The sequence below is a fragment of the Thamnophis elegans genome, chromosome 5, assembly GCF_009769535.1.
Source record: "Thamnophis elegans isolate rThaEle1 chromosome 5, rThaEle1.pri, whole genome shotgun sequence".
NCBI lineage: Eukaryota > Metazoa > Chordata > Lepidosauria > Squamata > Colubridae > Thamnophis > Thamnophis elegans.
This window is the reverse complement of record NC_045545.1, coordinates 96,521,174-96,535,122: the sequence shown is the minus strand read 5'-3', so window position 1 is coordinate 96,535,122 and position 13,949 is coordinate 96,521,174. Positions and strand designations below refer to the sequence as shown.

Sequence of the window (13,949 nt, the reverse complement as noted above, 5' to 3'; positions counted from 1 at the left end):
GTGGACACTCAGGATAACTATTAATATTAGTAGAGGTCATTGTTAGCTTTCTGGCCTAATTTGGCAGAAAAAGCATACAGATAGTCCTCAATTTACAACTCTTGGTTTAACAACCAAAGTTACGACGGCACTGAAACAAGGGAGTTATGACTGATCCTCGCACTTACAACAGTTGAAGGATTTCATGAGCAAAATTCGGGCACTTGGAAAGAGCCATTTATGACAGTTCCAATATCCCGGGGTCAGGTGGATGCCATTTATGGCCTTCCGATAAGAAACGCCAATGGGAGAAGGCAGATTCACTTAACGACTGCATGATTCATTTAACAACTTCCATGTTTTGCTGAACAGCTGTGGGGAGGGGTGATTGTAAAACCGGGCATGACTTACTGAACAACGTAAAGCGTTATCTAACGTTGAGCACTTTAAGACTTGTGGACTTCAACTCCCAGAATTCCCCAGCCCGCCATGCTGTGCTGAGTAGGGAATTCTGGGAGTTGAAGTCCACAAGTCTTAAAGTGATCAATGCTCAATCCCTCTGTTTTAGAGGTGGAAGAGAGCTGAACGGAGAGCTTCCACCCACCCACCCACCCAAAATGTAAGATTTAATCTAATCAAGCTTAGCTCGTTGCATAAATGCAGCCAGGGGTCTGACTAAGGCTGAGCCCACCATCCCAAACCAAGAAACATCTTAAGCCATCAATGCTGGTTTATTCACACAGCTCTCCACCCCTGTCCTTCCTGGTTAGATTGACGGGAGTTCTCTGCACAGCTTGGTTGGCACAAGGAAGGGGAAAGCTTGGGGCAGGGATTTTGGGGGTCTCGGTGACCCACAAGATTGGGGGAAGGGTTTGAGCTGGAGAAGGACTTCACCTGCCATCGCCTGGGCCTCTATAGGTCAGCGGCCTCCTCCGAGGCGCCCTTGGGCCCTTCCTCGGACCTCGTGGTCACCTTGAACTGACGGCGCAGGAAGCCGCCATAACGCTTCTGCTTCTCCCACTTGAGTTTGGGACGGATCCTGCGCATGAAGCCCCCGTAACGTTTGTGGAGATCCTCCTGGTCGCCCCCATCCTCCTCTTCCTCGGTCCCCGCCACCCAGGAGCCCCTCTTGGGGAATTTGCGAAGGAAGCCCCCGTAGCGTTTCCTCTCCGACTTGGGAGAGGCCGGATCAGGTTCTTCCTCCTCCTCTTCCTCCTCTCGGTGGGAGACCAGACCCCGAATCTCAAGCATCTCCGGGTTGTCTCCTCCGGCCTCTGGCCGTGACCTCTCCACCATCTTTGGGAAGAAGCGCCCGAAGGACTGGCTGGCATCTCCCTTGGTGAGGACGCTCTGCTTGGAGAAAACGGGAGAGAAGAGAGGAGAATAGGACAAAGAAGAGAAGAAGAACAGAGAAAGAGCAGACCAGAAGGAAGGAAGAAGGGAAGGAAGAGGAAAAACAGGAGAAGAGACGACAGGAGGAAATAAGAAGAGGAAGGAGGAGAGGAGAGGGGAAACGGAAGGAAGGAAGGAGAGAGGGGAGAAAGGAAGGAAGGAGAAAGGGGAGGAGAAAGGGGACGAAAGACAGGGAGGGGGAGAGATGAGAGCAGGGAGGGAGGGGAAAGGAAGGAAGGGAAGGAGGAAGGGGAGAGAAGGCAGGGAGGGGGAAAGGGAGGGGATAGCAGGGAGGGAAGGAGGGGGAGAGGAAGGAGGGAGAGAGGGAGAAAGGAGAGGGAAGGCAGGGAAGGGGAGATATCAGGGAGGGAGGGGAAAGGAAGGAAGGAAAGAAGGGAAGGAGGGAGGGGGAGTGATGAGAGCAGGGAGGGAGGGGAAAGGAAGGAAGGGAAGGAGGGAGGGGAGAGAAGGCATGGAGGGGGAAAGGGAGGGGACAGCAGGGAGGGAGGGAAAGGGAGAGGAAGGCAGGGAAGGGGAGATATCAGGGAGGGAGGGGAAAGGAAGGAAAGAAGGGAAGGAGGGAGGGAGGGGGAGAGAGGAGACCAGGGAGGGGAGAGAAGAAGGAAGGAAGGAGGGGAGGGAAGGAGGGAGTCGGAGGGGAGGAGAACAATGAGAACAGTGGAACAGTGAGAACAATTAACCAGTGGAACGACTTGCCACCAGAAATTGTAGGTGCTCCCTCTCTGAAGGGCTATGAGAAGAGACTGGGGAACCATTTTGTCCGAAATGGTACAGGGTCTCCTGCTCGAGCAGGGGGTTGGTCTAGAAGACCTCCGAGGTCCCTTCCAACTCGGTCATTCTCTGCCCTCTGACTATGTTATCTTCCGAAAACTCTAGAAAGCCTGCCAGGTTTGAACCTTGTCTGGGTTTGTGTGTATGTCCGCAACCGTGAACACCTTTTCCCACTCACCTGGGATCTGCCCGCCTCTCCCTCCTCCTCCTCCTCCTCCTCCTCCTCTTCCTCCTCCATCGGAAAGGACGTTAAGAGCGAGAGGATCCTTTCGCATCTCTGCCACTCCACGCCCGTCACGGAGGGATGTTGGCACCCCAAAGCACAGCCCTGCAAGAGGAAAAATTAAAAATGAAAAGCAGCCAAGAGAATTACAGGTAGTCCTCGTCTTAACAACGGTTCATTTTAGTGACCATTCAAAGTTACCCCACTGAACAGAGGGACTTATGACCATTTTCACGCTTAACGGCCGTCGCAGCACCCTCATGGTCACGTGATCAAAATTCACTCCCTTGGCAAGTGACTCGCATTTCTGACGGTCACAGATATCCCGGAGGTCACGTGGTCCCTTTTTGTGACCTCCCGACCAGCAAAGTCGACGGTGAAACCAGATTCACTTAACAACCGGGTTACTAAGACACCCACTGCAGGGATTCACTTAACAACGGTGGCCAGGAAAGCCCGTCGAATGGGGCCAAACTCACTTAACAAGTGCCTCACTGTGGCGATCAATTGGGGTCGTAAGTCAAGGACTGCCTATATTTACGGTGTGCTTGTTTTTGCTATGTCCAAAAGAACCAATTGCCTGGGGCCCCGATCCCTGCCCTGGTCCTTGTCAAAACATCCTCGTGACCAACCCAAAGGTGCTTTCCCCAAAGGTAGAACTTCCTTGTGTTTTTGCCTGAAGACATTTCGCTTCTCATCCAAGGAGCTTCTTCGGTTCTTCGTGAACCGAAAAAGCTTCTTGCACAAGGAGCGAAACGTCTTCAAGCCAAAACGCCAAAAAAAGTCCAGTTTTACCTTTGGAGAAAGCACTTTTGGGACCACCATGACCTGGATGACTGAGATACTCCGTAGACGGCCTTCCGGACAGCGTCTGTTGTAACTTACTAGAGGGTTGATGGGCTTCTCTCCATCCTGGTTGTGAAGAATACACAGGGAACAGTGAGAGAGACACTCCCAGGAAGCTGAGAAAGCCACGTGGAGGTAGAAAACCAGACCCCAAAGCTGCCAATCCATGCTTCCCAAAAGGTACCTGGGGGGGACAGAAAGACAAGTCAAGAATTAAGAGCATCTACCACGGGAGAGGTCGGTGTAGGAAGTTTATCACCCAGCCCTCTCCCAGAAAAATGAAATATCCTAGGAAATATTGAAAAGGCAGAATATTTCTCTGGATGTGAAAAGAAACATGTTTTAAAAGACAGAATAGCTCCCTGTAGCTTCCTGCCCATCCCCACTTTGTCAATGGGCCATTAAGAAGGCCGAGCTAGTCTACTTTACATAATAAAGGCTTCTCCACTTCAGCTCCAGGGAGATGGGATTAAAGCATGATAATATTGGCCCCAACTCACCACATGGCATCTGAACACTCAACCAAACCTGGATTCAAAACGCAGCCTAGAGAGTTGCCCCTGCATGGCCCCCCATGGGAGTCTGACAACCAATCAGAATACATTTCTTACACAGGAACAGGAAACAGAGAGGTGGGACTGAACAGGTTATAAAAAAACCTAGCAAGCCCCTCCCTCAGCCCTTCTCTTCTTCTCCACCAACATTGAAACATGTGATCCCCTTTTCTGTTCAGGGCTCAAGCCATGTGGTCCTGTCCATCATTAAACCATCTTTCCAAGCAGCCCCCATGTCTCCAGTGTCTTTTTCCCCACTTGGAGCCGAACCCAGGAGGACATTTCTTTCATCATTGGCAAACATGTTTAAAGACAATTCAGCTAAATGTTGGAAGAGCCACCAAATACCTGGATCTTATTATCCTAGGTGGTGAACAGGTGGAGAGGCAAAGAAATATTGGACAAAAATTAAGACCTGATTGGAAGAGATGAGACAACAACGCATTGAGCTGAAGCCAGAAACATTTCTGCTGGGAAACCAACCTGAAATTTATAATAAAGAGAATGTATATTTAATCATTGGTGTATTAATTGCAGCTAGAAGGGTATTTGCACCACATTGGAAAAGTGTAGAGATTCCCACGGAAGAGAAGGTGATAAGGAAAATATTAGAATGTGCAGAAATGAACAGATTAACATTAGCAATGAAGGAGAAAGGGCACACTGAATATTACATGATTTGGGAAGTGTTTTACCAATGGTTGGAAAGAGAGAAAGGAGTTTGGAAATGAAGAAAATTTAAAAAAATAAGTAGACAATACACTTGGATAAAAATATAAAATGGTTAGTTATGTGTATGATAAGAATAATGGAGAGGAGAAAGAAGAGGAATAGGAGAAAGGGAAAGGCAGAGGAAGAATGGGAGGGAATGTAAGAGTAGGAAAGAGGGGAGGAATGGGAAGAAGAGGGGAAGGGCAAAGGGGAGGAAGGGGAAGGAGAGAAGGGAAAGGAGAGGAGGAAGGAAGGAAGGAGAGAAGAAAGAGAAGAAAGGGGGGTAGGAAGGAGGGAGGGAAGGAGGGAGGGAAGCAAGGAGGGAAGGAAGGAGAGAAGGAGAGAAGAAAGGAGGGAAGGAAGGAGGGAAGGAAGGAAGGAAGGAGGGAATGTAGGAGAGAAGGAAGGGGGGAAGGAAGGAGGAAAGGAAGGGGGAAAGGAAGGAGAGAAGGAGAAAAGAAAGGGGGAAGGAAGGAGGGAAGGAGAGAAGGAGGGAGGGAAGGAAGGGGAGTAGGAGAGAAGAAACGAGGGAAGGAAAGAGGGAGGGAGGGAAGAAGAAGTAGGACCGTTGTAGGATAAGATGGATCTTCAAGTATATTGTCAACAGTAGGGAAAAATTGTTATAAATACATATTATTAATAACAGCTATGAGATCATATAATTGTGGATGTATATATGAAATTGATAAAATAAAATAATTTTTTTTAAAAAAGAATAATGATGTTTAATGTTGATATATGATTACTAGAAGATAGTAAGAAGAAAACTGGAGAGTTTAATAACGTTTAAATGCTTAATATATTATAATACCAAACTTAGGGAAACAATGCTAAAATGAATGTGAAAGAGGTGGCAAAAGAGGAACAATGTTGCAGAGAGATGTTGGTACCCAGACGAACAGACGGCATCAGGAAAGATGGAAGGTTGATTTTTGTAACTGAAAAACAATAAAACTCTCTTTAAAATAAAGAATTAAGAGCAACTCCTCGTCAATAGAAGAATGGAGATTCTCAGTCATCCAAGTCATGGTTGTCCCAAAGGTGCTTTTTTCAGGAGGCAACTGGACTTCCTTGTTTTTCTTTGAAGGCGTTTCACTTCTCATCCAAGAAGCTTCTTCAGCTTTGACTGGACGGTAGGGAAAGGAAGGATTGATATTCCTTGCAGACAGCTGGTCATTTGCATCCTTTTAGAGGGTCCTTGAGCCGAGGTGGCGCAGTGGTTAAATGCAGCACTGCAGGCTACTTCAGCTGACTGCAGTTCTGCAGTTCGGCTGTTCAAATCTCACCGGCTCAAGGTTGACTCAGCCTTCCATCCTTCCGAGGTGGGTGAAATGAGGACCCAGACTGTGGGGGCGATATGCTGACTCTGTAAACCGCTTAGAGAGGGCTGAAAGCCCTATGAAGCGGTATATAAGTCTAACTGCTATTGCTATTGCTATCTATCTATCTATCTATCTATCTATCTATCTATCTATCTGATTGTTGGGGGCGATATGCTGACTCTGTAAACCGCTTAGAGAGGGCTGAAAGCCCTATGAAGCGGTATGTAAGTCTAACTGCTATTGCTATTGCTATCCTTGAGGCCACTTGGAGGTTTATCAGTGACCTCAGCAGAGGTGGGTTGCTGGTGGTTCGGCCCGGATTGGCTGAACCGGTAATAATGGTGATGGGAGGCTCTGCCCACCCGCCCAACGCTTATGCGCATGCACAGAAGAATTGCACTCCCTTCTAGCACTGATGATGTTACCTAGTTGGGTCATGAAATGTCTGCAAGAAAATCATCCAACTCAAAGAGCACCAAGGACCCCACAATCCTCTTCCTCATCCCCTTCTTTCATTCCACAAAACCCACTCCCTTCTAGCACTGATGATGTTACCTAGTTGGGTGATGAAATGTCTTCCAAAAGTCTGTTAAGACCTGGCTGTTCCGGTAGGCCTGGGGCTCCTGATCTTGATTGACCTTCAGCCCCATTAAGAACGAGAGCATGTTGTGTCCTTTTTTAATCCGTTCTGTCTTATATTTTAAATTTTTTTATATATTTTCTTTTTTAAACTGTTTTTATGTAAGCCGCCCGGAGTCCTCGGGGATTGGGCGGCATACAAATCCATTAAAATTATGAAATTGAAATTGCAAGAAAATCATCAAACTCAAAGAGCACTAAAGACCCCACAGTCCTCCTCCTCTTCCTCCATTCCACAAAACCCACTCCCTTCTAAGCACTGATGATGTTACCTAGTTGGGTCATGAAACGCCTGCAAGAAAACCATCAAACGCAGAGTGCACCACAGTCCTCCTCCTTCTCTTTGTCGTCCACCTCCTCTTCCTTCATTCCACAAACCCCACTCCCCTCTAGTACTGATGACGTTGCCTAGTTTGGTCATGAAATGCAAGTTGCAAGCGCACTGAAGGAGCCCACGGTCATGGCAATCTTCTTCCCTTTGAAAATGGAGCACGCATAGACTTAAACCTTCCTAGATGCTCCCGCCAACACCTCACTTACACCCTTCATCTCCTCCCCTGGCAGACTATCTGCCAGGCCTGCAATTATAATCCTTTTAGAATTTTGGCCTGCCACACTTTCTCTTATTTCATTATGCTTTTTCATTACTGTAGTAATTGGGAGGGAGGAATAGAAAGGAGTAGGATTGTGGAATGTATTGTTGTCATTCTTTTCTAGAAGACCAAGGTCATCTCTTGTCTCCACACTTTTACACCTGACCGGAAGCAGCTGGGTGTGGATGCCAGCGTGGAAGAAGAAGATTGGACCATGTGATGGATTTGTGAGTGTGGGGACAAGATCATGAACTTTTAACTCGGTGGGATTCTGATGTCCTTCCCACAATTGGGATTCCACAGCAATGTGGCAAGATGTCTGCTTTATTAAATTGGAACTTTACGGATTGTTTTGCCTTGGACTCTGATTTAATTCTACATGATACTTGGAACGCTGACACCATCCTCGTGCCCTCAGACTCAAACGTGGGCCCAAGCCAGATCCGTGCCCTGAATTCCTGTCAGGAGTTTAAGCCTCCTCCCCAGGGTGACATCGCTGACTTTCTTCGCGAGCGTCCCTTAATTGGGGCTGATGGAGAAAAAGGGAACAAACACTCAGAGAGTCATCTGTGCTAAATTAAGCCGTAATTTGAGTGATACGCATTATCATATGTCAAATTATCAGCTTGAGCAGAACATAAATTACGCCGAAGCTGCCGGCTTCGACAAAGTGGCATGAATCACGTTCCGATCCAGGATCACTTGGTGTTTTTCATCTGCTGATTCCAAATTGCCCTTAAGAGCATTTAATTAATGGAGCCTCACAACATGATGGAAAGATCTGAGGGCCGCCCTTTGGGATACACACACACACCAGGGGTGGGTTTCAACATTTTTTAGAACCTCTTCTGTAGGTGTGGCCTGCTTTGTGGGAGTGGCTTGCTGGCCATGTGACTGGGTGGGAGTGGCTTGCCAGCCATGTGACCGGGTGGGAGTGGCCAACTTGTAAAATGTGGGGAAACTCACTTAACAACGCTCTTGCTTAGCAACCAAAATGTTGGCTCAGAAACTCTGGCATTTGAAGCACGCAAGTCTTAAAGCTGTCAAGTTACAAGACCCTTGCACCCCTAACCCTCTAGAAAAAAAACCTAAGGGTGTTCAAACTTGACAGCTTTAAGACTCGTGGACTTCAACTCCCAGAATTCCTCCTCTCGCTCTTCATCTTGATGATGTGCGGACGGATGGGGGGAGGGAGCTGGAACCGGTTCTAAACAGCACGGTAGATTTGTGGAACCTCTTCTATAGAAGAGCTTAGAACTGGCAGGAACCAATCCCTCACACACACACACACACACACACACACACACACACACACACCAGGGGTGGGTTCCAGCAGGCACTACTGCCGGTTTGCTCGTGTGTGCGCCCTACACGTATGCACCAGGGATGAGTTTGAAAATTTCTTACTACTGGTTCTGTAGGTGTGGCTAGGTGGGGGAAGGCATGTGACCGAGTGGCTGTGGCCAACCTGATGTCACTCATTCACACACACACAGTCACATGACCCCACCCACCACCAAGCCACGCCCAGAGAACCAGTTCAGGGGCGTGGCAGGCAACCGCTTCCAATGACCCAGGCCGCCAATTTTTTTTCTCTCTCTCTCTCTCTCTCTCTCTCTCTCTCTCTCTCTCTCTCTCTCTCTCTCTCCCCCTCTGTCTCTGTCTGTCTCTGTCTGTCTCTCTCTCTGTCTCTCTCTGCCTCTGTCTCTGTCTCTCTGTCTCTCTCTGTCTCTCTCTCTGTCTCTCTCTCTGTCTGTCTCTCTGTCTCTCTCTCTCTCTGCCTCTGTCTCTGTCTCTCTGTCTCTGTCTCTCTCTCTCTCCCCACCTCCCACTGGAAAGATTAGCAAAGATGCTTAAAGATATCAGCCAAATGTTGGAAATGTCACCAGATATCGGGATTGTGCTATCATATGTGGTGTACATGTCTAGAAGCTAAAAAATATTGGACAAAAATTCATATGTGGTTGGAGAAGATGGTGCAACAACATTTTGACTTCAAACCAGAATTATTCTTGTTGGGGATCTTACCAGATATATTGGTTTGTTCACGTAATAACTGCAGCTAGAATTGTAGTTGCACAAAACTGGGAAAGTGAAGAGATCCCTACGGATGAGAACATGATTAAGAAAATACCAGAATGTGAAGAAATCAATAGATTAATACTTCCAATTAAAGAACATGAGGAATCTGACTATTATAGTATATGGGAGTTATTTTATCAATGGTTAGAGAATAAATATGAAAATTAGAAATGAAAGCAGAGGAGTGAAATAGAGGGAATTGTATTAACAAAGGCAAATAAGTAAAGAAGGGGATTCACCCAGCTGGCTTTCATGCCTAAGGCAGGACTAGAACTCACGTCACCTGGCGATTGACCCAAAGTCACCCAGCTGGCTTTCATGCCTAATCCAAGACTAGAAGTCACTCTCTCCTGGTGATTGGCCCAAAGTCACCCAACTGGCTTTCATGCCTAAGGCAGGACTAGAACTCACCGTCTCCTGGTGATTAGTCACCCAGCTGGCTTCCATGCTTAAGGCAGGACTAGAACTCATAATCCCCTAATTCCTAGGACAGCGCCTTCACCATTACACCAAACTGTCTTTGTTGTTTTTCTTTTGTTGTTGTTGTTATGCACAAAGAGTTTGTCACAACAGCATCTCTTTACATAGCCCTAACTATCAACGTGACCAACTCCCTGTGTCTTCTTCACTTTTTCCCAAGAGTAATTGATATATTTTTTTGCTCTTCTTTTCTAAATTTTCCGTGTGTTGCTGGGTTAACACTTTGCCTAACTTTGTGGCAGCTGGCACATCTCACAACTGCATCCTTCAAATGCTCCCCATCGTGCCATTGTATTCCCTTCAGCACAATTGAGGGGTTCAGGCAGAGGTTGAACCCTCTGAATCTCAAGATTCCGGTTGATCTCTGACAGTTGCTTTACGAGATTTTTTTCTAACATGGGGAAAACCTGGGTAGTTGAAAAAAATGGGCAGTCTCTTCCTTTTTTTAAAAAAATATATTATTTCATCTATATATATAAAAACGGCTCTATGTATGTGTGTTTTTCAGCATAACTCTGGAAGGCCTTGAGCAATTTCAGCCAAATTTGGTACAGAGATGACTTACTCTCTGGAAACAAATACTGGGGGGGGGAAACACCCCTAACACTCATTGGGGTGTTTGTTCTTTTAAGATATAGCCTGTTGTGCCTTAAAATGGCTTCTACCGTACTGCCTTAAAATGGCTTCTACTGTACAGCCCTGTAGAGTTGCCATGGTAACGGCTTCAAAGTACTCCACAAGGGGGCTCCCTCTGGTAAGGGGGAAAATCCAACATTAGAAATTGCAGCGATGTTCATGGAAGGAGGGTTGGGATAAATATATACCCAGGCAGTGCCGGGTTATCCGCTAGTTATAGAATACAAAACAATTGCAACTCTACCACCACCAAAATATATTTTTTAAAATGTTATTATTTCATTATAGGATTAAAAACAATTGCACCCTACCACCAACAAAGTATATTTTTAAAAGATTATGTTCATTAGAGAGTGATTAAAATAATACCTAGAAGAATGGGGGGGGGAGAATTAATAAAGAGATGTCTATTATAACAAATTGCATCAATATGGAGTTAATTTAATCCTTAAGCCTGTTATTAAATCTGGGCTACCTAAAAACATACCGTTCCACTTTCTCATTTTTAAAATGAAGAGAAGTGCACAAAAGATTCACATCGGAAATCCATCCCTTCATATCAAAAGGATAAGTTTCTTTGAGTAAGATTTTCCTCTTGGTTAAGTCCCAGGCTTAACCTGGGAAAAAGATCCTCATAAAATGGGAAAATCCGTATTTTAGGAATGTAATTTAACACCACACTGACGTCTTGATTAATTCAATTTCCACCTCCCTCCCACAAATCAGACTGAAAGATGAATTAAACCAAAACAATTATGGATGAAGAAGATTCTGAAAATTCCAGACAGAATGGACTTATCCAGGGCTGATAAAACCAGTGGTTAAGACACTGAGCTTGTCAATCAGAAAGGTCAGCAGTTCGGCAGTCCGAATCCCTAGCACCGCGTAATCGAGTGAGCTCCCGTGACTTGTCCCAGCTTCTGCCAACCTAGCAGTTCGAAAGCATGTTAAAAAAATGCAAGTAGAAAAATAGGGACCACCTTTGGTGGGAAGGGAACAGGGTTCCGTACGCCTTCGGCATTGAGTCATGCCAGCCACATGACCACGGAGACGTCTTCGGAAAGCGCTGGCTCTTCGGCTTTGAAACAGAGATGAGCACCGCCCCCTAGAGTCAGGAACGACTAGCCCATATGTGCGAGGAGAACCTTTACCTTTAAGTATTAACATTATTTACAATTTACAAATTGCACAGTGGGGTTAACAAGGATTAGGTTGCAATGGCCCAGGAGGTTTTCAAGAAAAGACTGGACATGCATTTATCCGAGATGGTATAAGGACTCCTGCCTGGGCAGGGGGGTGGACTAGAAGACCTCTGGAGTCCCAGCCCTAAGCTGCTGCTTCTTTTTTTAAATATATAAATTTTATTTGTACTTTATTCTTTGACATACATGAGTGCTTAATAAACAGCGCATTGTCTGGGTCAATTCACTTTGCACAACATCAATAATAATACCAATATTTACTCGTAGAGAGTGGAATTCTTCCAACTTCTAATTTCTACCTTTATTGTCGAACCGTTGGTAAAACAAATCCCATGTTAAAAAAAATATTCTGTATCTTCTTTGGCCTTTATCTTTAATGTTAACCTATCTCTTTTTGCACGTTCCAATATTTTTTTAATTGCATTTTCATCTGTAGGAATCTCCTCATTTTTCCAATATTGTGGAAACACAATTCTTGCTGCTCGTAACACACGTAACATCCCAGCCCTAAGCTTCCATGAGAAACAACAGGCATTGGAAACTGAGCCTCTGGTGATAGTGACTGAGGAGAAGAAATTGTGTAGAGCTGTGATGGCGAACCGATGGCAAGTGTGCCAGAGATGGCACGCAGTGGCATGTGAGCTGTTGCCCCAGTTCAGCTCTGCTGCGCATGCACAGGGGGTGGGCACATATGGGGGATGCATGTGCCTGCTGCTTGAGCAGGAGATTGGACTAGAAGACCGCCAAGGTCCCTTCCAGCTCTATTCTGATTTAATGATTTATTTCATTGCATTTTTGCCAAGGAGTTGCTCTCCATGGTACTGACTATAACTCACCGTCTCCTGGCGATTGGCCCAAAGTCATCCAGCCAGCTTTCATCCCTAAGGCAGAACTAGAAGTCACCGTCTCCTGGTGATTGGTCCAAAATCACCCAGCAGGCTTTCATAGCAATAGCAATAGCAGTTAGACTTATATACCGCTTCATAGGGCTTTCAGCCCTCTCTAAGCGGTTTGCAGAGTCAGCATATCTTCCCCCACAGTCTGGGTCCTCATTTCACCCACCTCAGAAGGATGGAAGGCTGAGTCAACCTTGAGCCGGTGAGATTTGAACCACTGAACTGCAGATAACAGTCAGCTGAAGTGGCCTGCAGTACTGCACCCTAACCACTGCGCCACCTCATGCCTAAGGCGGGACTAGAATTCACCATCTCCTGGTGATTGGTCCTAAGTCACCCAGCAGGCTTTCATGCCTAAGGCAGGACTAGAACTCACCGTCTCCTGGCGATTGGTCCAAAGTCACCCAGCAGGCTTTCATGCCTAAGGCAGGACTAGAATTCACAGTCTCCTGGTGATTAGTCACCCAGCAGGCTTTCATGCTTAAGGGAGTACTAGAACTCACTGTCTCCTGGTGATTGGTCCAAAGTCACCCAGCAGGCTTTCATGCCTAAGGTGGGACTAGAACTCACCATTTCCTGGCGATTGGTCCAAAGTCACCCAGCAGGCTTTCATGCCTAAGGTGGGACTAGAACTCACCATCTCCTGGTGATTAGTCACCCAGAGATAGTCACAACAGCATCTATTTACAAAGCCCTAACTATCAACTTGACCAACTGCCTGTGTCTTCTTCACTTTTGCTCTCCATGGTGCTGAAATTGTAAATCAAGTACTAACTATACTTCCCTACTGTGGATTTGACTTGAGAGAAAGGAGAACGAGAATCCTGAACCTTTACAGAGAAGGTACAGATAATCTTCAGCTTATGACCACACCTGAGCCCAAAATTTCTGTTACTGAGCAAGACAGTTGTTAAGTGAGTTTTGCTCCATTGTATGACCTTTCTAGCCATCGCTCTTAAGTGAATCGCTGCAGTTGTTAAGTAACACAGTTGTTAAGTGAATCTGGCTAGCTTGTTGGAAGGTTGGAAAAGGGGATCACATGACACCTGGGATCCTGTAACTGTCATAAAAATGAGTCAGTTGCTAAACGTCTGGATTTTGACTATGTGTTGGGAATGCTGTGATGGTTGTGTGAAAGACATGTCATTTTTTCCAGTGCTGTCGTAACTTTGAACAGTCACTAAATGAATGGATGTCAGCCAAGGATTACCTGTATGCCATGTCAAACATAGAGGAGCAACCAGGATGATGAGGGGACTGGAGGCTAAAACATACGAAGAACGGTTGCAGGAACTGGGCAGGGCTAGTCTAATGAAGAGAAGGACCAGAGGAGACAAGAGAGCATCTTCCAATATTTGAGGGGCGGCCCCAAAGAGGAGGGGGTCAAGCTATTTCCCAAAGTCCCCGAAGGCCAGACAAGGAATAATGGATGGAAACTGATCAAGGAGAGATTCAACCTGGAAATAAGGAGGAATTTTCTGATCGTGAGAACCATCAACTAATGGAACACAAGTGGCCTTCGGAAGTTGTAGGAGCTTCATCACTGGAAGCTTCGAAGAAAATTGAATTGAATTGAATTTATTTAGCTTGTATGCCGCCCAC

The 13,949-nt window shown here is 46.2% G+C and overlaps 1 protein-coding gene across 1 annotated transcript; it reads right to left on the bottom strand.

Moving 5' to 3' along the window:
• Positions 1 to 891: 891 nt before the first annotated feature.
• Positions 892 to 3,400, bottom strand: PDYN (prodynorphin). The gene is made up of 2 exons (XM_032218630.1): positions 3,272 to 3,400; positions 892 to 1,329 (listed from the first exon to the last, which is right to left on the bottom strand). The coding sequence occupies exons 1-2, from the start codon at positions 3,398 to 3,400 to the stop codon at positions 892 to 894; spliced, it is 567 nt and encodes a 188-aa protein (XP_032074521.1).
• Positions 3,401 to 13,949: the final 10,549 nt, after the last annotated feature.

Bases quoted from the DNA above. Each gene is read 5' to 3' on its own strand.
- PDYN (XM_032218630.1), bottom strand. From the start codon at position 3,400: ATGGATTGGCAGCTTTGGGGTCTGGTTTTCTACCTCCACGTGGCTTTC. The intron at 1,330-3,271 runs GTAAGTTACAAC...TTCTCCAAGCAG, and splicing joins AGAAGCCCATCAACCCTCTA to AGCGTCCTCACCAAGGGAGA.